This window comes from Pristis pectinata, chromosome 27, assembly GCF_009764475.1.
Source record: "Pristis pectinata isolate sPriPec2 chromosome 27, sPriPec2.1.pri, whole genome shotgun sequence".
Classification (NCBI taxonomy): Eukaryota; Metazoa; Chordata; class Chondrichthyes; order Rhinopristiformes; family Pristidae; genus Pristis; species Pristis pectinata.
In genome coordinates this window covers 4,442,496-4,468,680 of record NC_067431.1, presented here as the reverse complement: position 1 = coordinate 4,468,680, position 26,185 = coordinate 4,442,496, and the positions used below count along the sequence as shown (strand labels likewise).

At 44.3% G+C, this 26,185-nt stretch overlaps 1 protein-coding gene across 1 annotated transcript in view; it reads right to left on the bottom strand.

Annotated features, from left to right (window-relative positions):
- The window catches only part of kirrel3a (kirre like nephrin family adhesion molecule 3a), a 527,277-nt gene that overhangs the window by 193,289 nt on the left and 307,803 nt on the right, over positions 1–26,185 (bottom strand). Inside the window, exon 3 of the mRNA XM_052039890.1 lies at positions 20,576–20,725. Coding sequence (XP_051895850.1) covers positions 20,576–20,725 — 150 coding nt within the window. The remainder of the gene's footprint in view (positions 1–20,575; positions 20,726–26,185) is intronic.

Genomic DNA, 26,185 nt, shown 5'->3' with positions numbered 1-26,185 from the left:
AGGTGCTTTAATCCCTTTTCAATTGCTCACAACCTACATTTCAGTCATCCTCATTGCCAAATCACTAAGCATATTTTGATAAATTCAGATTAGTTACTTGTTGAGAATTGTGTTGCTTGGTGCCTGAGTGATTCCATGCTGTAGTGAGGAGCAGAAACAGTGGCAGATCTTATGCTTCACATAGGGGCACTCAGACTAATTACAGCAGCCCTTTACCAGCACAGAAGCAGAAGGTAGGAAATGGCCTGCCTGTTGCAGGGCCTCAACGGGAAATGGCAACCATTCCTTTGCTTCCACAGATGCTGCCTCACCCACTGAGTTCCTCCAGCAGTTTGTTTGTTTCTACACATTCCAGTGTCTGCAGTCACTTGTGTCTCCATAGGAAATAGCCTCAAGCATAGTCCACAACTTTGTTCCCAGTTATTCATTTTTCAGGACCTGGGCATTTCTGGTAAGGCCAGTATTTATTACTTAGTGCCATCTGTCCTTGGAAAGATGGAGCTGAACCATCACCTTGATTTGCTGGTATTGGTATTGGTTTAAGATAAAATATCTTTTATTAGTCACATGTACATCGAAACACACAGTGTAATACACCTTTTGTGTAGAGTGTTCTGGGGGCAGCCCACAGGTTTATTATTGTCACTTGTACCGAGGTACAGTGAAAAACCTGTCTTGCATACCGATCGTACAGGTCAATTCATTACACAGTGTAGTTACATTGAGTTAGTACAGAGTTAAAACAATAACAGTACAAAGTGTCACAGCTACAGAGGAAGTGCAGTGCAGGTAGACAATGAGGTGCAAGGTCACAAGGTAGATTGTGAGGTCAGAGTCCATCTCATCGTATAAAGGAACCATTCAATAGTCTTATCACAGTGGGATAGAAGTTGTCCTTGACCCTGGTGGTATGTGCCCTCAGGCTCCTGTATCTCTATCTGCTGCAGTCTTTCTGGTGAAGATGGTGATATACCTTCAAGTTAGATAGTGTGTGACTTGGATGGGAAGCAGAAGGCGGTGGTAATTCTCATGTGCCTGAAGCCCTTGTCGTGTTGAATGGTGGATATCAAGGGTTTGGGAGGTGTTGTCAGAGCAACCCAGGCAAGTAATTGCATTGTATTTTGTACATGGTACACACTGCAGTCACCGTGCACTGGTGGTGGAGGACACGAATGTTTAAGGTGGTTGAAGCGGTGCCAATCAAGTGGTAGCTTTGTCTTGGATGCCGTCAAGCAACTTGAGAGTTGTTGGAGCTGTACTCATCTGGACGAGTGGAGAGCATTTCATCACGGACCTGAATTGTGCCTTGTAGATATTGGAAAGTCAGTAAGTCAGTCCTTGCAGAATTCTAGCCTGTTCTTGTAGCCACACAGTTTATGGGGCCTGAGGTATTTGAGTTTCTGATTGATGGTGATTCCTACGATGCTGACGGTGGGGGAACTCAGCGGTGGTAATGACAAGGAATGTGAGGGGCTGGTGCGTTTTGATGCTCTCCTGTTGGAAATGGTCATTGCTTTTGTGGTGTGGGCGGAAATCGCCACCTAAAGAGCCCATGCCTGATTGATGTCTAGGTCTCGCCATAGGGGCTGCTTCATTTGCTGAGGAGTTACAAACAGAATTAAACATTGTACAATCATCAGTGAACACCTCCACTTCTGTGCTAAAGATGAAAGAAAGTTTATTGATGAAGCAACCTAGCTTGGTTGGACCCAGGATACTGCCCCGAGGAACTCCAGCAGCAATGCCCTGAGGCTGAGAAGATTTACTTCGAACAACTACAACAACCTTTTGTTCAGTCTATGACTCCAACCATTGGAATATCTCCTGTTTGATGCCCACTGACTTCAGTTTTACCAGGGCTCCTCGATAACATACAGACCATCCCTCGATAATAAACGGGTTCCATTTTTACTGACATTCATGTTGATTTTGTCCATAGGTCAGAAAATACGCAAAAATCACTCGATATGGTAACCGTACCTTCACAGCATTGTAATGAATGGCATCAAAAGAACATAAGATGGAGAAGAAAGAACGATTACTTAAAGAGGAGAGAGAGAGAGAGAGAGAGAGAGGAAACTAATTCTGCTGTTCATAGGAACAATTGTATATACATACATCGTATTTCTGAATTTAATAATCTTATGTGGAACAGACAGGAGTGGATGAAAGGCCTCAACCTATTCCTGTGATTTGATGTTGCTTTAGTTTTTGGGCTACCAGCTGATGTGTTCTAATGCTGGTCATGTGTGGAGTGGTCTCCATTCATGCTGAAGGGGGCACAGCTTGCATAGTTGGCGATGGCCAGCAGTCATCACTCCTGCCCTGCTGGTTTGTGACTCCAGCCATAGAGACATAATCACACAGCACAGAAACAGGCTCTTGGCCTCACCAACCACACACTTACTCTAACCTTATTTTATTCTCCCCACATTCCCATCCACTTCCCTCAGATTCTGCCAAATTACAGTGGCAAACTAATCTACCAACCTGGAATGTGAGAAGAAACCGGAGCACCCAGAGGAAACCCACATGGTTACAGGGAAAACATGCAAATTTCACACAGAGAGCAGCGGAGGACAGGATCGAACCCAGGTCGCTGGAGCTGTGAGGCAGAGGCTCTACTAACTGTGCCACTTTGCAACCTGGATTTCAGCTTGTGCAGAACCATTGTTGAGGATGCTTGAGCTCTCACTGATTGATCTCTCAAGTCACTGATCAAACTCCTGTAGGGTAAGATAAATATTTATCTTTGAGAAGTGGTTAAACCCTTCTAATTAGCTGCAAACAATATATAATGTATTCTGTAGAGATACAAGCTTCCATGGTATTGGAAACCAAGGCTGATTGGGATTGCTCAGATTTATAAAACAAAATCTGGCTCAAGCCATAGGGTAAAGTCAGCAAAAACAGATGCCTTTCACTGAAGTTGGTGTCAAGGACATATCAAACATTGTTTTAGGTATTATTTTCAGTGGAAGGTAGTATGTTAGTGTAGTGGTTAGCACAACGCTATTACAGCGCCAGTGACCCAGGTTCAATGCCGGCCGCTGTCTGTAAGGAGTTTGTACGTTCTCCCCGTGTCTGTGTGGGTTTCCTCCGGGTGCTCCGGTTTCCTCCCATATTCCAAAGACGTATGGGTTAGGAAGTTGTGGGCATGCTGTGTTGGTGCCGGAAGCGTGGTGACACTTGCGGGCTGCCCCCAGAACGCTCTACGCAAAAGATGCATTTCACTGTGTGTTTCGATGTACATGTGGCTAGTAAAGGAATAAGCAAACAAGCAAATAAACAAATGACTGAACGAATGAATGAATGAACGAAAAAATAAATAAATAAGTGGGTAGATAGATAGTGAGATAGATAGATAGAGAGAGAGAGATGAATAAACAAATAGAATGAATAAGTAAACAGCCACTACAGGGAGCAGGGAAGGTGATTCAATGATTATATGGCCCCAGAGATCTCTGGTGCATGGACCCAGAATATGGAAAACTTTCTGAAGAGCCAAACTTTAGCAATGTTCACTTGCTAACAGCTGGAAACATGGGACAGTGCAGCTACTCACCTCTGAAGCAGGATGATCAGCCCAGTGTTTCACACTCAGATCATAGGTGAAAAGAGCTGTGTGGCATATGAAATTAAAATTCGACCTGATCGGACTCAGTCGGAACCCTGATTTGCAGAAAAGCGGGAGGAAGCTGTGTAGCAAACACGTTCTTATTGATTAAAAACAGAAGACAAGGCAGGATGAAAATATTGAGCCAGTACAGGATGATGCAAAACAGAACCTGAATGTTTTATTGGACTATAATCCTGGCCGAAACTAAATCTGGCACAGGTAGTTAGGTTCCTCTGGCAACCAGACCCTAATCTTTTATGGCTTAGTGATTCAAGATGAAATCTCTTCAATGATGAATGAAGATATAACAAGAGGTAAGCAGGCAATTGAGACTGTGGATGGAGTTAAGAAACAGAGTATGCTTTAAGATTGTGGTAGGAGTTGTTTACTATTCTATCTGGTAGAAGCAATGACATGTTAGAATGTGTAAATGTAGAGATTAGACAAGCGTTCAGCAAAGGCAGGGTAGTTTTAAAGGAAGTTTCTAACTTTCATATAGATTGGAAGGGCAGAGAAGCTCAGATCAGAAAGTGGTGAATTCCTTGAGTGTGTTTAGCATATTCTTCTGCAACATTATGTCCCAGATTTATCAAGGGTCAAAGCCATAAAAGATTTAGCAAAGAGTAATGAGCTAGATTTAACAGTGTAATGGTGCATGAACATTTATCTAATCATGATCATAAAATAATTGAGCAGTGTAATATATGAATGGGAAAACTGCAAGACAGCTGTTAAGGTTCTAGATTTATGTAATTTCATGAAGACAAGGCGAAGGGCTAGAAATTATAGGTATTGAGAAAGTTGGGTATGTGTAGAGAGAGAGAGAAGTGTGAGAGTAGAGAGGATCAGACTAGAATCACTTAGGAGTGAAGAGGGAGAAGGGTCATTGGAAAGTGAATCAAAGGTTGGATGTGAATGGAGCAAGTGGGCGTGAGGTGGGAACTGAGCTCAGCTGGTGGTTTGAGAGGAGGGAATTGGAGGTGGGTTTTGGGGGGGATAAAAAGAATTGGAGATCAAGACTGGGTAAGGATATGACTGGAGATTGAGCAGAGATGATTGGAGCTCGGGGTTAGGAAGACGTGATGACATCAGCAGTGAGGTTGGGTTGGTGCTGGGGAAGGGAGTAAGCACAAACATTAAGTAAAGCACAAAGAAGGAACTTTCCTGGAAAATGATGGATACCTTGAACTGTCAATCAGTAGATCAGGAAAGATTGGTATTCTCACTAATGTCCAATCAGGCCTAACCTCTTTAGCAATGCATTGCTCATATACCAGGTCTGAATTTAGTGTAAGTAATGACAAGACATGCATTACTCATCTTTTAATGTTACTGCACATGCCTGACGGGACACATGAATACATACTATGCACATAGACGAAGAAGTTTGCTACCATGTTAAGTGCTGATTGCATGATTGCTGAGAAACCTGGTCATGAAGTGAATGAACATATCACACTATGCAACAGAATTCCTTGGACAAACAACCCATGTTAACTCAGCTCATCTTAAATTGATAAAAACTCGGAAGTTCATCAGTGAAATAAAACATTTGCTGTGATGCAGAACTAGTTTAGACACCAAAGGAGAAAAAACTTGCTGCCAGAAAAGCCATGGATCACTGAAGAAACAAAGGAAAAGCATGCAAAACCTCAAACACCAATACAAATCCCAAATATTCTCTCCCCAGATGACTCTTTACTCACCCTGCAGTGGAACCAAATCCTCCTTGATCCTTGCTCTCTTCACAGATACCCTACTCTTCCCAACCTACTGTTTCTAACCCTCTACCTCATCTTGTTGAATTCATAAATCCAGAATCATGGGAACCATTGTACAGATTTCCCATTCAGGCAGCTAACTGAAAAAGGTGACATTAAAGGTAGAGAGTTCCACAAAGGAACGTGAATGGATAGTTTCTGAGGATATTAAAGTCTATGCTTTTTTTTTGCATTTACTTTGGAAAAAGTAATTCAGGAGCAACGTTTTCCATGACTACATTTGCTAGGTGGGAACTCCCTACATATCCCAAGGGAACTAATAGTGAATCAGAGACAGAGACTCACAAATACTGAGCTGAGCAAAACAAGTGTAATGATAAAAAGATAATGGCACTAAGGAATGATAAATCCCCAGAACCAGATTGCTTCAGTCCCAAGGTTTTAAAGAAGCACTTTGCCAAAATCCTGTCATTCAAAGTTTTCTGGATTCAGGAAACTGTTCCTTTATATTGAAGAATGTCGATGTCACACCATTATTTCAGAAAGGCAAGAGGGAGAAGTTACTGTGAACTACTAGGATCCATAAATATAGAATGAGTGAACACCTTGAACACTTGCAGCTGTTACAAGGGAGCCTGCATTGATTGGTGAAGGGATTGTCAGGCTTGATTTAATTCTTTGAACGGGTGATTCTTGGGGACTGAAGGGTGACTGAATGCTTCATGTATATTGACTTGAGAAGGTTCTGATAAAATCCTTTACAGGGTACTGTTAGCAAGTCAAAGCATATGGAATCGAAACAAATTATTGACCTGGTTAGGAGAGGCAGGAGATTGAGAACAGGAATGACATTTAGGCCATCATATTGGGAGGATGCCCTGCAAGGAACTGTGCTGAGACCATAATTAATTATGTCATTATAAGTGGCCTAGGTGCTGGGATAGAAAGCTACCTATCCAAGATTTTTGAAGCACCAAAGACAGGCAGCATTGTGAATCATGTCATTAAATGATGTCTTAGTGAAGTCATTAAATTACAAAGCAATATTAATAGATTAAAAGAATGGTCCAAACTGTGGGAAGTGCATATTAAAGTAGGTAATACAATTGGGACAACTTAGACACATAAAAGAATAAAATGGAGAACTATACAATGAAGATCTAGAAGCACTTAGCCCAACTGTTATGGAAACTGAGAGGTGGGTCATCATCAAGTTTTGTTTGAAAATGCTGTTGATGCACTTTGGGATTTCCATTGTGTTACATGTAAGCTATACAAATGCAGTTTCTTGTTGATGATGTAACACTGCAGCAGCCTCTTGGAGTTGAACAGAAACTTCAAACGTTAATCACTACAGCTCAGCACAGAGTTTGAACCTCTTTAACTGGAGATTACGATGTGGTTCAACTTAAAAGACGACACTCAGCCATGAGCACAGCTGCAGACTGATGTGCTCTAGCAGTTGATTCAGCTGGCATTGTCTGGATTGTCACATATCCCTCAGTCACCATCTCCGAAATGGCTGCTCACTGGGCCTGTGTGCAGATTGACTCTTGCAACGTAAATAGTGACATGAGTTCAAAGACAATACGTCAGGGGAACATGCCTCCCCACCACGAGGTCCTGCCTCTAGAAGGCAACATCTATCATCAAAGATCCCCACCATCCAGGCCATGCCACCTTCTCAATGCTACCATCGGGCAGGAGATACAGAAGCCTGCAGTCCCACACCACCAGGTTCAAGAACAGTTACTTCCTTTCAACCATTTGGTTCTTGAACCAACCTGCACAAACCTAATCACTACCTCAGTATAGCAATGCTATGAACACTTTAACCACTTTGCACTACAATGGACTTTGCTTTTGTTCTAATTGTGTTCTTTCTTGCATAATTTTGTATGATTTATGTTTATGTTTTTCTTGTGGATGTTGTATCTCTAATGTTATGTGCCTGTGATGCTGCTGCAAGGAAGTTTCTCATTGCACCTGTGCACACATGTACTTGTGCATATGACAATAAGCTCAACTTTGACATTTTTGATGTACTTCAGTGGCTGTAGAGCATGTTTCAGGATATTGAGGTTGTGAAAAATATCAGGTGAAGACTCTTCCTGATCTCTCCATCATTCCTGGATTCACCGATTCCATCCCCAGTGACAAATTGTCAATCAGATTATCTGAAGGAATTGGACTGCACAGTGGCGCAGTGGGTAGAGCCACTACCTCACAGCACCAGAGACCTGGTTTCAACCCTGACCTCGGGTGCTGTCTGTGTGGAGTTTACATGCTCTCCCTGTCACAGGGTGGGTCTCCTTCAGATGCTCTGGCTTCCTCCCACATCCCAAAGGCGTACGGGGTGGTAGGTTAATTGGATGCTGTAAATTGCCCCTCATGTATAGGTGAGGGGTAGGATCTGGGGGGAGTTTATGAGAACGTGGCGAGAACAAAAAATGAGATGAGTGTATGATTAGTGTAAATGGGTAGTTGATGGTTGGCACAGACTCAATGGGCTGAAGGGCCTGTTTCTGCGCTGCATCTCTCTGACTCTATTGCTCATGGGTCATTGGATGATCTGTACCCTTCCAATTACTGGTAAGAAAAGACTCACTTTATCTTCCCTCTTCTATATTTTTTGCAGTTGTAAACATGTTTAGCTCTCAGTAAACACGGCTGCAGACTTATTAAGTCAACTCTGAATGAGTGACCTTGATAAAACTGATGCCCCCAGTTTATGAACAACTGTTTGATCATTCATACCTTCAGAGAAGTGATCCATTAACAGCAAAGAGGTAAATGAGCAATCCCTGACCCTCAGCCAGTGCTCTTCAGGGACACCAGACTGCTCTCTGAATTACTGGGCAATTGTAGCTGCCTTTAAGGTGTATCCTTTCACGTATGTCATATAATTACGCGTGGCTTCAGGAAGGACATTAAAATTCAAGATATACCACCTCATTTAAGAGCAGCCTAAGCAGTTAATTAGGCTTGTGATTATTCAACACCAACTGCACAGGCTGTAAAAGTGCAGGTCCCACCATGCTGAATAGTAAAAAGATTCAGCATGGCCATATATTATAACCCAAGAAACACACCATCCTGACAGCGTGCTATCTGTCACAAGAATTGACCAACATGGTGTAATGTATCATGACCCTGACTGAAGCATTGTAATCGGGAGGGATCGGAGTATCACTGGGAGAGTTACTGGAATGTCGGAATGCTGGTCCAAATGGTGCAAGGTAACAAGGCGGCTGCTTTATATCCTCTGCCGGTGTTTGGATAGGGCTGCTCTAGTTGCCAAGGCCTCTGTGCACATTTGAACAGGAGCCACAGTGTATACAACGGTCCAGTTTCACCAATGATCACTTTAAACTATCTCACTAAAGGGAAATCCTCACCCATGAGGATGAAGGAAGATCTTGCATTTATATCCTGCCTCTCTGAGCTTCAGGATGCCCCAAAGCACCCAGGGAAGACTTCTGAAGTGTAGTTACTGTTGACATCCAAGAGGCATTGTGAGGTACTTTGCGCACAGTAAGCTCCCATTACAGCAATGAACTAAATGACTGGGAGTCCCCAGAGCAATCCTTGGTCACTCTGTTTCTGCTTGCCAAATGTATCTCCGTGCAAAGCAAGCATCCAGCTCACAGAATAAGCAAAGGAAAGAGTCAACAACACTTCAGTCAGATACCCAAACATGCAGTGAATGTTGGCATTCAGCATGACAGGTTCCATGGCAGTGATTTGCGACGATGGTGCAAGGTCTGAAGGTGGTTGTACCACTCAGTGGTGTGGTGATGCACATCACAGAATCAGACGAAGTGCCATGAAATGTTGTTGCCCCAGTCGTCCAGTCTCCGTCCCTTCAGAAATAAGCTGGAGGCTCAGAAGAACAGATTTCCATTAGCAAAGCACCTTAGGGCGGTAGAGAGTCCCAAAGCACTTCACAACCAATATTTAATCACTCCTGTAAGAAAAGAAGCATGACAGCCAACATGGGCACAGCAAGATCCCTCAAACAACAGACTCAGAATCAGAATCAGGTTTATTATCACTGACATATGTTGTGAAATTTGTGGTTTTGTGGCGGCAGTACAGTGCAAGACATAAAGACATAAAAATTACTATAAGTTACAAAAATAAATAAATAGTGCAAAAGAGGAATAACGAGGTGGTGTTCATGAGTTCACGGACCATACAGAAATCTGATGGCGGAGGGGAAGAAGCTCTTTCTGAAACATTGAATGTGGGTCTTCAGGCTCTTGTACCTCCTCCCCGATGGGAGTAACGTGATGAGGGCATGTCCCGGGTGGTGAGGGTCAATGATGGATGCTGTCTTCTTGAGTTACCGCCCCTTGAAGATTCTTTGATGACAGGGAGGGTTGTGCCTGTGATGGAGCTGGCTGAGAGTTCAACTTTCTGCAGCCTCTTTCGATCCTGCACATTGGAGCCTCCATACCAGGTGGTGATGCAACCAGTCAGAATACTCTCCGTACATCTGTAGAAATCTGTAAGAGTCTGTGGTGACATACCAAATCTCCTCAAACTCCTAATGAAGTAGAGCCGCTGGTGTGCCTTCTTCATGATTGCATCAATGTGTTGGGCCAAGGATAGATCCTCTGAGATGTTGACGGCCAGGAACTTGAAGCTGCTCACCCTTTCCACTGCTGACCCCTCAATGAGGACTGGTGTGTGTTCTCCCGACTTCCCCTTCCTGAAGTCCACAATCAATTCATTGGTCTCGCTGACGTTGAGTGTGAGGTTGTTGTTGCGACACCATTCAACCAGCCGATCTATCTCACTCCTGTATGCCTCCTCATTGCCATCTGAGATTCTGCCAACGACAATGGTGTCATCAGCGAATTTATAGATGGTGTTTGAGCTGTGCCTAACCATGCAGTCATGAGTGTAGAGAGAGTAGAGCAGTGGGCTAAGCACACATCCTTGAGGTGTTAACAATCAAATGATCTGTCTTATTAATTATGATAATTGCAAAAATAGCCAGGAGGGAGAGCAGTGGAGTTGTATTTCTGCAGCAGGTTGTTGTAATCCATAATATATCACCTGGAAGGAAGATGCAATAGATTGAACAAGAACTTTCAAACTGGATTGTTCAGTGCTGGCAAAGGTACAGAAGGCACTCTGGGCTCCTGAAGCATGAGAAAATAACTATCCTTTAATTAGCTTTTGCAGGATGCCATGAGAATTCCATAGGGAAGTCATGGACCGCAGGGATGGCAGACATCAGTTGTTCCCGCAGAGGTGACCCCTTGGATTGGGATGCCTTCCATGTTGGAAGCAGGTCAGAGGCTGGGTCTTTGGAGAAAGTTCAAAGAACGTGGGAAGAAAGGGGAATCTGACTGAAGCTTAGGACAGACAACTCAAAGCAGGACTTTCTCTGCATTTTGTGGATGCCCACCCCATGCACAGGTGTTGGAATGGGCTGATGAAAGGCTATAAGTCCACTCCAGGTAAGGATGGAGAGATGGGTCCAATATTGGCAGGGGAAGGAGTGTGCCATTTATCATTCAGTAACCGCGGTGAGTGTGGATCTGTCATTTCGTAGACAGTACCACTGGATCAACATCTGGAATACATTCATAACTTCAATATTCAGTTGTGTAATTCTTGTCAGAACTAGAGCAACATTTTATTAATATATCTCCCATTTTCTGAAGGTATCTTTGTATTGCATATCTGAACATACCATTTCTGATTGACAGCGCTCTTCAGTGATGTTAACCCAAACTCTATTACGTTGCTTCAGTTGTTTCTCTCCATCTCTCAGCTATCTCTGTCCATGTTCCCCTTGCATCAGTTACTCAGCAGCACCATACCCGGTTATGGAATGAGGAATCAGTCCATAGCTTAGCAAGAGGTTTGCTAATCAACATTTCTTTGATAGTCTGACGATCCCAGTATTATGGAGACACAAGAGACTGCAGATGCTGTAATCTGGAGCAACAAACAAGATCCTGGAGGAACTCAGCAGGTCAGGCAGCATCTGTGGAGGGAACTAAACAGTCGACGTTTCGTGCTGTAACCCTTCATCTGGTCCGGAGATGTTTACTGTCCATTTCCCTCCACAGATGCTGCCTTGACCTGCTGAGTGCCTCCTGCACCTTTTTTGTGGTTCATCCCTGTACTACCTGTTTCTTCAGCAATCTTGACAGTTCTCACTGATCTCTCCACTGTACCATTTGATGCTAGATGATACAATGGAATAATTGTGTGATTAATACATTTCATAAAGCACTCAAATTAAATGAACGAGACTAAGGATTGGAATTCTTCAGCTGTAGCTCTTTCACAGTACTCGATCCAACATGTTTCACCTCGATTCATTGAGTCATTGTGAGTACTAAAAATTTATCAATCCTCTTTTCACAGTAATCAATGTGTGCTCTTTTGAGAAGTGTCCTTGGTTATTTCCTGCTCAGTGAACGTGCTTTGGCTCTTCAATCATGACAGCAAATCCTGATCAATGGACAAAATCTTTGAGAATTTCACACAAACGTTCCATTACACTTGATGCTCTTATTTAGGTAGTCTCAGGTCTTCATCTGGATATTTGTCTGATTCACTTCAACCTTTTAAAGTTTCTTCATGTTCAAACTTTACAACAGCATGCTCTGCATCTTCTCGACCATCTCCATTGTCATTACTGAAGAATTGTCTTACAAATTCAGTATGAAGGCAATTGCTTTCAGAGAGTCAGAGAGTCATACAGAATGGAAACAGGCCTTTTGGCCCAACCGGTCCATGCTGACCAAGGTACCCATCTAATCTAGTCCCATTCCTCGTGTTGAATCTTTATAAGGTCACCTTGACAATGCATTAATATATAATTTTCTGTTTCAAAGTTCCATACAGTAAAACTCCATTAATCCGGCATGATGGACTCTGACCTCACAATCTACCTTGTTGTGACCTTGCACCTTATTGCACTGCATTTTCTCTGTAGCTGTGACACTTTACTCTGTACTGTTATTGTTTTTACCTGTACTACATCAATGCACTCTGTACTAATTCAATGTAACTGCACTGTGTAATGAATTGACCTGTACAATCGGTATGCAAGACAAGTTTTTCACTGTACCTCAGTACAAGTGACAATAATAAAGCAATACCAATACCATTGCTCAGGACTTTGGCTGTGTTGGATTAGCAGATTTCTGGACAAATGGATGTTAGTCTATGAATGAGAAACAAAGGACTGCAGATGCTGGAATCTAGATGGAAAACACGATGATGTTGGAGGAACACAGCAGGCCAGGCAGCATCCGTGGAGAAAAGCAAGCGGTCAACGTTTCGGATCAGGACCCTGCTTCAGATCCTGACCCGAAATGCTGACCGTCTGCTTTTGTTCTATGAATATTCTAACACAGTTTTAGTTCACTTTTTTAGAAAGTAGAATACTACATATGGAATAATACATTTTCCAGTGAACCAGGTAAGTTTCAAGGGAGCATGGAGAAACAAGGTGAGTTTCAATGAAGTGCTGGAGCAAGGGCCCCAGTGAGAACGAGGCAGACATTACCTGGTGACCCCGATGCTGAACCACCAGGATTTCTGAATGGTCAGATACTGGATTATTAGAGCAAAACAATGAGCTGTTGGAGGAACTCAGCAGGACAGGTAGATTCTGTGAGGGAAATGGACAGTCGGTGTTTTGGGTCGAGACCCTTCACTTGGACTGCTTTCAGCACATTTGGGAGATCGAGGCCCAGAGCTATGGGAGAGAAAGAGAGAAAGTACCAGAAGGTACTGATGCATGGCAGAGAGGGTAGACCGTAGGACTCGGAGGGAAAACCGTTCGGACAAGTGGTGAATGGAGTAAGATACCAGACATCCTGGCTGGGGCTGAACTGGGAGACCCGGAGATGGAGCTGGAAGTCACACGGGACAAGATGGCAGTGAAGACAAGTACCGAGGAAGGACATGTGGCTGTGGTAGTGAGTCTGGGTGAGAACATGGTCAAAGAGCAGGAGAGCAGCGGAATTCACAGAGGGGGAGCAGTGGAAGAGGGTCTCACAGAACTCCTGTCGAAGTGGACATATCTTGAAGAGACTTTGCAATGGAGCAGTAAAATGGAGAAACAAGAGACTGTAGATACTGGAACCTGGAGCAACTTGGATTATTGGAGTTTTACTGCATTCAACTGTGTAGTGACATTGAAATAAGAAAGTGGCTACTTTTGCTTTCTCAACACAGCCATAGTTGATATCACCAATTTAGGACCAAAAATTGCTAACAAGGGCTAATGATCTGTGACCAAGGGTCTTCTCAACGGGAACTGAAGAAATATTTGCACTTCAAAAATCATCCCTTGTGCTTCCTCCTCACTTTGATGAAGAATGAGAGAAATTATGCTCAATGTTCCTGATGAAAACATAGTTGTTCTCCAGTACATGACTGAACTATGGACCAGCGGCTATAATCAGAACATCACATTTTAATATGTGTGGCATTATAATGAACTGACAAAGACTCCCTTTCACAGACTCTTCTTAGACATTAGTTGTCTTTTGCTGTTGTTTGCTCCATAACCACATTACCTTTCTTCAATAACTGATACAGTAGCTGTTACAAGATCTAGTGGAGTTTTATACCATGTATAAGAATGTCTGTAGTTCTGTTAAGGTTGTCGGGTTTTGTGAAATGTTTCCACCTTCCCTTTGGTTGAAATTCATTTGCTACTAATTTTCACCCATGATAAACCACAGCTCTCTGTGCAAACACACACTTGCTTCTTTTATGCTTTGTGCCTAATGATTTAATATTTGCAGATGTTCTTGTTCACTACTTGTGGCAATTAGTGCATGATCCTCACTGCATAAAGAGTGATCAATACCTTGTAATATCTCGTCCAGAACAATCTTTGGTGATGAATTCACACCTTACAGGGTGAAGTAAAGACCCATGTGTATTGGTTGTCAATTAGCACTGCTTCTCCACATTCTGCTGAGTTTGTGCATGTGACGGATCTAGGTTGGTGAAGACCTTGGCTCCTCCCAGCCCCTCAGTAAATCCTGTGTCTGCAGAGTCAAGAGCATCTGTCTGTGTGGTGATTACAGGTTGCGTTGAAGTACTCATCAACTGCTTGGTTCAGTGCAACCTGTAATCATCACACAGGTGGATACTCTTGTCTATGTAAACACCTACACAGGGAATTGTCTTTATTGGCGCTCTTGTTCTGTTTGAACTATCCAACATTTCCTCCACCTGGCTCTACAGTGCCTCCAGGACAGGGAGACACTTCCAGCAGACTGGTTTTGTACCTGGCGTGACCCAGGTACGTGACCTATGGTCCTTGTGTGGACATCCTGGAATATCTGTGCACCATTTCCCGACGATGTGTCCATGTGACTTTGAAGCCTCCGCACTGAGCACCTCTTTCCAGCCCACCGTCAGAACTCTGAGCCGATTGTTGCCTGAGACTGTTGGTCAATTAGTGTAATCAGTTACAACCATTGGTGGCTTTGTCCTCTGAGTGCTGTGATAAACTAAACATTTCATACTTTGAATATATTTGATGTAACCTTTGTCAGTGATACTTGGCTGAACTATATACATATTTTCACCCTTTGCAGAGCAATCTGCTGCTGTGTTGATGTCCTGACTACATAATTTGTTGAAGTTGTTTTGCTTTTTGCTAGTGGCACTGCTGGCTTCTTGCTGTGCAAAATGTCCCCTCTTTGAAGGAAGTGTACAACTGGAACAGCTTTGGTTTACTAAGGGAAAACCTGTCAGGCAGTGCACGATCGAAGTAGGTGCTGACGTTGCGGTGCTGACGTTGCAGTGCTGAGTCAGGTCCTTCAACAGGCCAGTGTACTTGTTGACTGCCTCACTCTACCTCCGCTCCCTCATTCGGGAGTTTTACCGCCACTTCTGGGGGTTCAGGATTGAAAAGATTCTGCAACCGTTGTGCTGCTTTACTGAATGGTTTTAATTTTCCATGGTATTGGTATTGGTTTATTATTGTCACTTGTACCGAGGTACAGTGAAAAGCTTGACTTACAAACCGATCGTACAGGTCAATTCATTACACAGTGCAGTTACATTGAGTGAGTACAGAGTGCATTGAGGTAGTACAGAGTAAAGTGTCACAGCTGCAGAGAAAGTGCAGTGCAATAAGGTGCAAGGTCACAACAAGGTAGTCCATCTCATTGTATAAGGGAACCGTTCAATAGTCTTAACACAGTGGGGTAGAAGCTGTCCTTAAGTCTGGTGGTACGTGCCTTCAGGCTCCTGTATTTTCTACCCGATGGAAGAGGAGAGAAGAGAGAATGTCCCGGGTGGGTGGGGTCTTTGATTATGCTGGCTGCTTCACCAAGACAACGAGAGGTAAAGACAGAGTCCAAGGAGGGGAGGCTGGTGTCCGTGATGCACTGAGATGTGTCCACAACTCTCTGCAGTTTCTTGTGGTCCTGGGCAGAGCAGTTGCTGTACCAAGCTGTGATGCCTCCAGATAGGATGCTTTCTATAGTGCATTGATAAAAGTTGGTGAGAGTCAAAGGGGAAAATACCAAATTTCTTTAGCCTCCTGAAGAAGTAGAGGCGCTGGTGAGCTTACTTGGCTGTGGCATCTGCGTGATTTGACCAGGACAGGTGTCAAAGCTTTGCTAACACTCTGCACATCTCAGAGTCAATCTCAGATAGAAGAATGGCTTTCTAATACTTCTGTATGCCATGGTTTTGGGCAGGCTCCACCAATGTCTATTGCGTAAATTACTGTAAAACATTTCTGTGTGTTTGCTTTATGAACCAATACACTCACACACCTGTTTATATCCCCAAGGTCTTCAATGTAATCAGCTTGAGTCTTTGCAGCCATTGGGTCCTGTTCACCCTCACAGAGTGGTACAGATTCTGACAGAACAACGACACATTACGCTGCTCTTTCTGCGCTTTGTATTCCATCACCATTGTTTGTCACAACAGTGGACTTCAAATAATCAAAGTTGAAACGAGTGGTCATGTGCTTCCAGACTCACCCCATGAGTGTTGATCTTCCATCTTCCTTGCCTGTTGGTAATGCCTGTGTGTGCACATGTGGCCCTTACTTCAAGGTCACGCAGGAAGAGACACAGAGCTCCGGGAACACCTGTTACTGGTTTATGCAGTGCTAACTACACTGAACATGGCCTCGTGCACAGTGTGGGTGTGGGTGTGGGTGTGGGTGTGGGTGTGGGTGTGCGTGCATACACTACTGCTGTCGTCTGTTAACCTCTGAGGCAATGAGGGAGGTCACACTGGGCTCATGGAAGGTTTGGGTTGAAAGAAACACCATGTGCTGAACACCGAGTGGTTTCAAAACAGGACAAGGCAGGTTCTGACCATCTAATGCCCCAAGAGAATTTAGGGGATAGGAGTGAAAGGTGGACTGGAATTGTCCAGTGTGATGCTTCATTTTAAACAATTATAAGCAACCTCATTGGCTGTGAAGTGTTAAAAGTCAAAAGATAATTTTAGCAGACGTGAATGACAGCTTGCCTGCCAACACTGCCAGATTGCCTGGGCTGGTTGGTCGCCAAGCAATGAACCCCAGTGGCACTGTTGCTGAAGCTTTGCCCTTTCAAGGACTACCCTCTAACCTGTAAACAGTCACATCACCAACTGCTGCCACAGAGAAAGCTTCACTTCGATGACATCATTCTGCCCCTGGAGAGCTGCCCCTGAATAAGCATGACTGGAATTAGGCTTGGCTGCAGGAGAAGCTTTCCAGAGTGTGGGGGAAGAGGCAAGGACGTCTGACTGTTAGCACCTGCTGTTGGGTTACTGTTATGGTGAAATCAAGTGGCTCCACCTCTGGGTAACTCTCTGTACCTGCTCCCTGCTTCTTCTGCCTCTCAAACGACCGGCAAGCAAAGTGTCTCAACTGCAAGGGAGCAAGCTCTTATGAGGTAAATGCAATAATATTTTTAGGTGTTGTGTGATGAAACGTCATGTGATCCAACCTCTAGAATGGCGTCGAACATGCTTACCTCCAATTCAACAGGTTTGAGTTGTCGGTCACACCAGTAATAGAATCAGGCAATTTCGGACCGGAAGTTCAAACTGACCAAAGTGACAAAGGCCCCAAAGTCAGGCAGGGAGTGGTTGCTGGAACTGCCTGAGAAACACCGGAATTCAGGGAGGGGTTGGGGGGGAGGGGAGTACAAAAAAATAGGGGGCAACCTGTTTTGTTGCCCAGGTTTCTCAAAAACACATTTCATCTCTGGGCTTTGATTGTAGCCGGGGTGGCAATGGGACAGAGATGGGGTAGGATGGGCAAGGTGGGTTGGGGTGGCAGTGAGATGGCTGGACAGTCATTGTAATAGAGTCATTATTATGGACTCCTACAGCACAGAAGCAGGCCCTTCAGCCCACTGTGACTGTATCCAACCATTGTACCCGACAATTTGTTTTTGTGTAGACTGATGTTATCAGGAGAAAAATGTGCCCAAACTCCCTACTTCCCATAACTTCCTGTCAACCAACTTGTGCAAAGTAACGCAATGGAAATTGGGTCTAAACAGACTCATACTCAACTATGAGGACTCCCACAGTTAAACAGTCTGATGACTTAGGCTGACATGGGCGAGGTATCTGAGGGCTGCCATCAGGGTCATCGGGAAGCGAGGAAGGAATCACAGGTACCACAGGGGCCATCGATCGCCGTCCTCAACATCCTCATCCAAAGAGCAGGTGAGTGAGTTCCTGTAGAGTGGGTACTGAGGTCAAGTGTGTGGAATCCCGACAGCTACCCAGGTCAGCCAACACAATGCAGCCCAATGCCAAACCTGGCACTGTCCTTTTCGACGGTTAACTACAGAACTCCAGGGTGATTAAAGATTTTATTGTGTGATGAAACTAACCAAAGCATCTGGCCAAACAAAATAGACAGTCCCTGGGTTACATAGTGGCTCTGTTCCTGAATAGTTTCTCCATAAATCAGAAACATCCATTTTCTATAGTAATCCATATTGTATCGCTCTACATACACTTGCTGTAATCCTTTCTTCTCATTGGATAACCACCCTAACACTACTCATAATTAAACAAATGGAATATATAGTGTATCCAGTTATAATGAATACCATGAAACATTCTATTTTTCTCATTAATAGTAACTTGAAATGTGTTTTAAATATGTATGGGAGAATTTATGTGAAGTCGGATTTGCATTCGTCAGATCAATGGTAACTCAGGGACCCCTTGTGCAGAGAGGTGAGCACCACTGGAGAGAGAGCTGACCTCACACTCCGCTGTCCACATCTCCATTTCTGGACAGGACATTGAAGCCGCACCAAACCACATGCATCGTATGTGGTGACAGAGTCGTGGCAGGCTGAACTGTCCCCTGACGCATTCCTTCCAAGCATCACAGCACAGTTACTCTCCAGCTCGGTGACAGTTCTTTGAAATCTAAGACTCACTTTTACATATCAGTCCAGGCAGCATGAAAGGTTTGTTCTGTGTTTTTCTACCTCTTTGAACAAAAGAACATTAAAGCTCACAGATTTGCCACATAATACTTGCATTAGAAATGCAGATACTGTATGCTAACCCCCACTGATGTTCCCTTTAGTAAACAGCACCGACTTTAACAGTAGCATTGATACTCTCTAGACACAAAGGCAAACTGTCCTCTAACATTGTCCCACCCCATTGACGTTTCACTGGCCCCCTCCACTGCCATTCCACCCTGTCCTGACATCTGAGGCTTCCTGCTCTCACTGGGTGCTCATTTTACTAACCAGTGCGAACTGCAATGTTCCCTTTGTTAATTAGCACTGTGATCCTTTACAAACCTTTACCATCCAGCATTGACAATGTTGGTCCCTCTAACTATAATTAACTGCAATGTATCCTTTACCAACTTGTACTAATTGTGATGGACACCTCACTAAGCAACACTTGCTGTGTGGTCTCTTTACTAACCAGTGCTAAATGCAGTGCTCCCGTTACCAACCAATAATCAGCGTGATGAATCCTTATTAACCAGTGGTAACTAAGATGCTTGCATTGATGCTCTTTTTACTAACCAGCTGTCACTAAGATTCTTCATCTTAACTAGCATTAACTCCAATACTCCCTTTACTAACCATCACCAACAGCAATGATCCCTTTACTAATCTATGCTCAATCAGATGCTCTCTTGACTAACCTAAAAGTAAGGTTTTATTTACTAACCAGGACTCACTGTCGTCCCTTTAGTAGCCAACATTAACTGAGGTACTCCCTTTACCGACTAACAGTTTCTGAGATGTTCCCTTTGCAAAGTAGTGCTGACTGTGACACTCAGTTTACTAACCAATCTTATATGAGATGCTCAATTTACTGACTAGGTTTCACTGCAATGTTTGCTTTACTATCCAGCACTGTGATGCTCTCTTTACCAGGTACTGCACAGTGATTATCTCTCTACCAACTGCAGTGTTCCTTGAACAAACCAATGCTAATTGACATACTCCCTATGTTAACTAGCACCAATTGCAATATGTTCTTTTCTCTGATTGTGACACTTCTTTCCTTAACCAGTGCTCATGGGGATGCTGTCTTGATTAACCAGCGGCAATCATGATGTCCCTAGAAATATCTCCCTTCCAGACCCCATTCACTCACTGGCATTCACTGCGAGGCTCTCCTGGACCAACCAACAGAGCCAACGTCACTGCACAGCATGTCCAGTGAGCTGCAGCTGGAAGGTTTGCACCTGGTTTAGTGCAGCGCTCTGTCAGGTGCCTGAGAGCAGCTCAGATAATCAGTGGAAGGTGTCAGTGGGAAGGGATGAGCATGAGTGAGGTGCCTGTTAGCTTTAGTTTTATTGAATTAGGAAGTCATAATCAGTGCAAACACATTTACAAAGTGCCTTATCAAAGGTTTCAAACTCGTCTCAACACAACAGAGCAATAAATTACACCGAATCGCAAGGAGTACGTGGCTCAATTTGCAATCTGTTAACTGCTGCTGAAGTTATTTTAACTGAGGTGTGGGCACATTGTTGGGCTCCCATATACACAGCAGTTCACTGGTCCCAGGTACATAAAACCCACACATCTGCAGTCCCTCGCGGAAGGAAGTCTGCCATCCTTATCTGTCGGACCTAAAAGGGAAGCCCTGAGCTACCAGCTGGAGTGACTGCTCAGTCAGGGGGTAATTAGGGATGACCAGTAAATGGTGGCACTGACAGAGTCACCCATGTCCTGTGGGCACATTTAAAAGTGCATTTGAAAACACCTTCACTTACTGAGCACGGTCAGCCGTGCTGGCTGTGATCTCAGGGCAGCGTGCGTGGCCTGACACTCGTACACCGCGTCGTCGATGAGCTGGGCCTTCTCGATGCGGAGGCTGTATTCACCGGCTGCGTGGTCCCCCACAATGGAGTAACGTGGGAAGCCTGCAAGAGGAAAGTAGTCAGCTCAGTAAAGCTCTGCGGATGGTTCTCCCTGTCCTGGCGGTGGAGGAATCTGATTTTCTTTAGTTCAAAAACAGCAGAAAACCTGAGTACAAAATCCACCTGGGCTCGTGCAGTGTGAAGCTCATTGTGGAAGTGTTCCATGGGCAGGATTGATCCTGCACTCATTACATGAGACACTAAGTGCAGAGAGTCTTAAACCCTAATTAGGATAGTTTGATCAAAGTGGTCTACATGTCATCAATTACATCGACATTTAGTACTTTTTGCCTATTATGTTTACATTGCTGGAGTACTTTGGCTTGAATTCCTGTAGTACTGTCCATGTACAACTGGAGGGTTGACCTGTTCCAAATCCAAGAGTTTAACTTGTGAACTCCTGCCGATATGACCCTTGCATTGGCTGAAGGAAATATGTCCCCTCTAACAACACAGTCTCCACTCCCACTCACCCCTTGCATTCCCTGCCCAATATTTTACTCAACTCCCTGCTCTCTAGGTGTGTCCCAGAGTCACCGAGAAATAAAGACTTCACTGTCTACAATCCAGCAAGGAGATCTATTTTCCATTCTTTTGGTTGTTTTTTATAAACATATTGGAGATGGAGAAAAAGCTAAATGGCTCCGCCAAACATCATCTTATGGAGTAGTGACGAGTATATTAGTTTTCCGGTTTGTGGAGAAAATGGCCTTATCAAGGTAACCAATGGCAAAACATGGGTGAAGGGGTTGTCAGAGGTGTGAGATCAGGTGATGAAAGATCCAGGAATCCATCCAACTGGAATTGGAAATTTTACCTTCTCCACATTGTTTCCCTGAGCTTCAGTTAATGTCCCTCTGGGAACTCAAACATGTACAAAGCATTTGCAAGATCCCAAAGATTAATCAGATCCCAAAGATTAAGCCTGTACTCCCTGGAGTCTGGAAGAGCAAGAAGCAATCTCATTGAAATGTACAAAATTCTTACTGGGTAGATGCTTTCCCCTTTGACCTTGCAGAGCCAGGAGTTTGAACCAGATTTGAAGCAGGAGCTTTGAAAAGGGGTGAGTCTCTGTGTGTGTGCTTGTGAGTTTTATCTTGCAAGAGTCCAAAAGAGGCACATTTGCACATTGTTAATTGTTGATTGGCTAATTAACAGCAGCGAATAAAAGGAAGGTAGGAATAAACAGAGTGGCTTTTGTGGGAGTGGGCCAGGGTTGGAGTGGTGTGCATGAAGCTTTGGTGAGAGGAGGCTGAGGTAAGTCTCCGGTAAATTTCTTTCTTTGTTTTTTTTCCTTTAGTGCTAGGCTAGAGGAGTTAGAATGGCTCTGGGGTCAGTGGTGTATTCATCTTGTGAGATGTGGGAGTTCTGGGAGACCTCCAGTCTCCCAGATAGCTACATCTGTGTGAGGTGCATCCAGCTGCAGCTCCTTACAGACTGTGTTAGGGAACTGGAGATGCAACTGGATGACCTTTTCCTCCTATGGGAGAATGATGAGTTCATAAATAAGAGCTACAGGGAGGTAGTCACTCTGAAGCTGCAGGAGGTAGGTAGTTGGGTGACTGTCAGGAGAAGGATGGAGAATAAGTAGGTAGTGCAGAGTACGTCTCTGGTCATTCCCCTCAATAACAGGTATACTGCTTTGGATACTATGGGTGGGTGATGACCTACCAGGGGAAAGCTGCAGTGACCACATCTCTGGCACTGAGCCTGGTTCTGTGGTGCAGAAGGGAAGGGGGGAGAAAAGGAGAGTCGAGTGATAGGGGGACAGACAGGAGATTCTGTGGATGTGAAAGAGACTTTCAGATGGTGTGTTGCCTCCCTGGTGTCAGGGTCAGGGACATTGTAGATCAGGCCCATAGCCCTCTGAAGGGGAAGGGTGAACAGCCAGATATCGTGGTACATTTGGTTCCAATGATATAAGCAGGAAAAGAGATGAGATCCTGAAGTGGGAATATAGGGAGCTAGGTAGGAAGCTGAAAAGCAGGACTTCAAGGGTAGTAATCTCTGGATTGCTGCCTGTTTCATGTACCAGTTAGGGTAAGAATAGGTTGATTTGGCAGATGAATGTGTGGCTGAGGTGTTGGTGCAGAGGACAGGGTTTCAGATTTGGATCTCCTCTGGGGAAGGTACAACCTGTACAAAAGGGATGGGTTTCACCTGAACTGGAAGGGGACCAATATTCCTGTGGGCAGGTTCACTAGAGCTGTTGGGGAGGGTTTAAACTGGTTTGGCAGGGGGATGGCAACCTGACTGATAGGTCAGAGGTTGGTGCATTTAATGTACAAGTATATTCAGCATGTAGAAAGACTGTGAGGAATGATAGGCAGTTGAAAGGGGAAATTTCCAGTCAGTTGGATGGGCTGAAGTGTCTACTTTAAAGCAAGAAGTATCAGGAACATGGGTCATGAATTTAGAGCATAGGTAAGTATGTGGAACTATGACATGGTGGCTATTACAGAGACTTGGCTGTTGCAAGGGCAGGAATGGCTGACGGATATTTCAGGGTTTAGATGTTTCAAAAGGGACAGGGATGGAGGAAAGAGGTGGGGGAGTGGGTTTGCTGATCGGGGACAGTGTCACAGCTGTAGAAAGGGAGGAGGGCTTGGAGGGATCGTCCACTGAGTCAGTGTGGGTGGAAGTCAGAAATGGGAAGGGAGCAACCACACTATTGGGAGCATTCTACAGACCTCCCAATAGCAGCAGAGACACTGAGGAGCAGATTGGGAGGCAGATTTTGGAAAGTTGCAAAAATAACAGGGTTGTTGTCACGGGTGATTTCAACTTCCCTAATGTTGATTGGCACCTCCTTAGTGTAAAGGGGATAGATGGGGCAGAGTTTGTTTGGTGTGTCCAGGAAGGATTCCTGACGCAGTATGTGGACAGGTGACTAGAGGAGAGGCCATACTGGACCTGATACTAAGCAATGAGCCTGATCAGGTTTCAGATCTCTTGGTGGAACAGTGACCATAACTCCTTGACCTTCTCCATAACTTTGGAGGGGGATAGGAGCAGACAATATGGGAAAGTATTTAATTGGGGGAGGGGGAAATTATGATGCTATTAGGCAGGAACTTGGGAGCGTAAACTGGGAACAGATGTTCTTGGGGAAGTGCACAATGGAAATATGGAGGTTGTTTAAGGAACACTTGCATGGGGTTCTGGATAGGTTTGTCCCATTGAGGCACAGTAAGGATGGTAGAGTGAAGGAACCATGGTGACAGGAGACATTGAATATCTTGTCAAGAGGAAGAAAGAAGCTTACCTGAGGTTTAGAAAGCAAGGATCAGACAGGGCTCTGGAGAGTTACAAGGTAGTGTAAGAATGGACTTGGGAGAGCTAGAAAGGGGCATGAGAAGTCCTTGGTGAGTAGGATTAAGGAAAACCCCAAGGCGTCTGAAGAACAGGATGACTGGCGTGAGGGTAGGACCAATCAGGGATTTAAAAAAAGAACATGTGCCTGGAGTCAGAATAGGTAGGGTAGGTCTTAATGAATATTTTGCTTCAGTATTCACCAGTGAGAGAGACCTTGACATTTGTGAGGATGGCATACAACTGGCTGATATGCTAGGGCACCTTGACATGAGGAAAGAAGATGTGCTGGAACTTTTGAAAAACATTAGGATAGATAAGTCACCAGGGCTGGACAAGATATATCCAAGGTTATTACGGGAAGTGAGGGAAGAGATTGCTGTACATTTGGCGATGATCTTTGGATCCTCACTGGCCACAGGAGTAGTGCCAGATGATTGGAGGGTGGCAAATGTTCCTTCTTTCAAAAAGGGAGTAGGGATAACCCTGGGAATTAGACCGGTGAGTCTTCAGCAGTGGGAAAATTATTGGGGAAGATTCTTGGAGACAGGGTTTATGGGCATTTGGAGAAGCATAGGCTGATTAGGGACAGTCAGCATAGCTTCATGAGGGGCAGGTTGAGGATGTGACAAAGCACATTGATGAAGGTAGAGCAGTGGATGTGGTGTACATGGATTTTAGTAAGGCATTTTATCAGGTTCCTCATGGAAGACTCATTCAGAAAGTCAGGAGGCATGGGATCCAGGGAAACTTGACTGGGTGGATTCAGAATTGGCTCACCCATAGAAGACGGTGGTTGTAGATAGAATACACTCTATCTGGAGGTTGGTGACCAGTGGTGCTCTGTAGGGATGTTCTGGGACCCCTGCTCTTTGTGATTTTTATAAGTGACTTGGATGAGGATGTGGAAGGGTAGGTTAAGTTTGCTGATGACATGAAGGTTGGTGGTGTTGTCGATAGTGTAGAAGGTTGCTGTAGATTACAACAGGATATTGATAGGCTGCAGAGCTGGGCTGTGAAGCGGCAGATGGAGTTCAACCTGCAAAAGTGTGAAGTGATACACTTTAGATTGAATTTGAAGGCAGAATACAAGATTAATGGCAGGACTCTTGGCAGCATGAAGGAACAAAGGGATCTTGGAGTCCATGGCCATAGATCCCTCAAGGTTGCCATGCAGGTCGACAGGGTTGTTAAGAAGGCATATGGTGTGTTGGCCTTCATTACTTGGAGTATTGAGTTCAAGAGCTGCGAAGTAATGTTGCAGCTCTATAGAACTCTGGTTAGACCACACTTGGAGTGTTGTGTTCATTTCTGATCGCCTTATAGGAAGGATGTGGAAGCTTTAGAGGGTGCAGAGGAGATTTACCAGGATGTTGTCTGGATTGGAGAGCATGCCTTATGAGGATAGGTTGAGTGAGCTTGGGCTTTTCTCTCTGGAGAGAAGGAGGATGAGAGGTGACTTGATAGAGGTGTACAAGAGGATTAGAGGCATTGATCGAGTGGGCGGTCAGACTTTTTTCCCAGGGTGACAATAGCTAACACAAGGGGGCATAATTTTAAGGTGATTGAAGGAAGGTATAGGGAGATGTCAGAGGTAGTTTAAGTGGTGGGTGTGTGGAAGGCACTGCTGGTGAAGACAGATACATTAGGGACATTTAAGAGATTCTTAGCCCCCTATTTTTCTATCATTCATATGCCTATGTGGGAGGGAAATGTTGGCACAACACTGACAAGAGCCTGTACCCTGCTGGAATTTTCTGTTCTATGGCTGGGGTGTCTGGAATCAAGAGATATATATTCAAAATAAGGGGTCCTGTCAGGACAGATGGGAGGAAATTTTGTTCACGCAGAGATTGGGGAAGATTTGGAATGCTCCACCAAAGAGTGCTGTGGAGGATCTGTCAATGCTAATGTTCAACAGAGCAGTCAATAGGTTTTCAGATATTAAGGGAATCAAGTGATGTGTTTAGTGCAGGAGAGTGAGGCAAAAGATTGGCCATGAGCTTACTGAACAACAACAGAATAAGGCACTAAATGGCTTCCTGCTTCTGTTTCTTATATTTAAATGCACAGTATTTCTATTTACTATTTCAGGATCTTGTAACATTCCACTACTCAACAACTTAGGAGAACTGTCTGTTTCTCTAATTG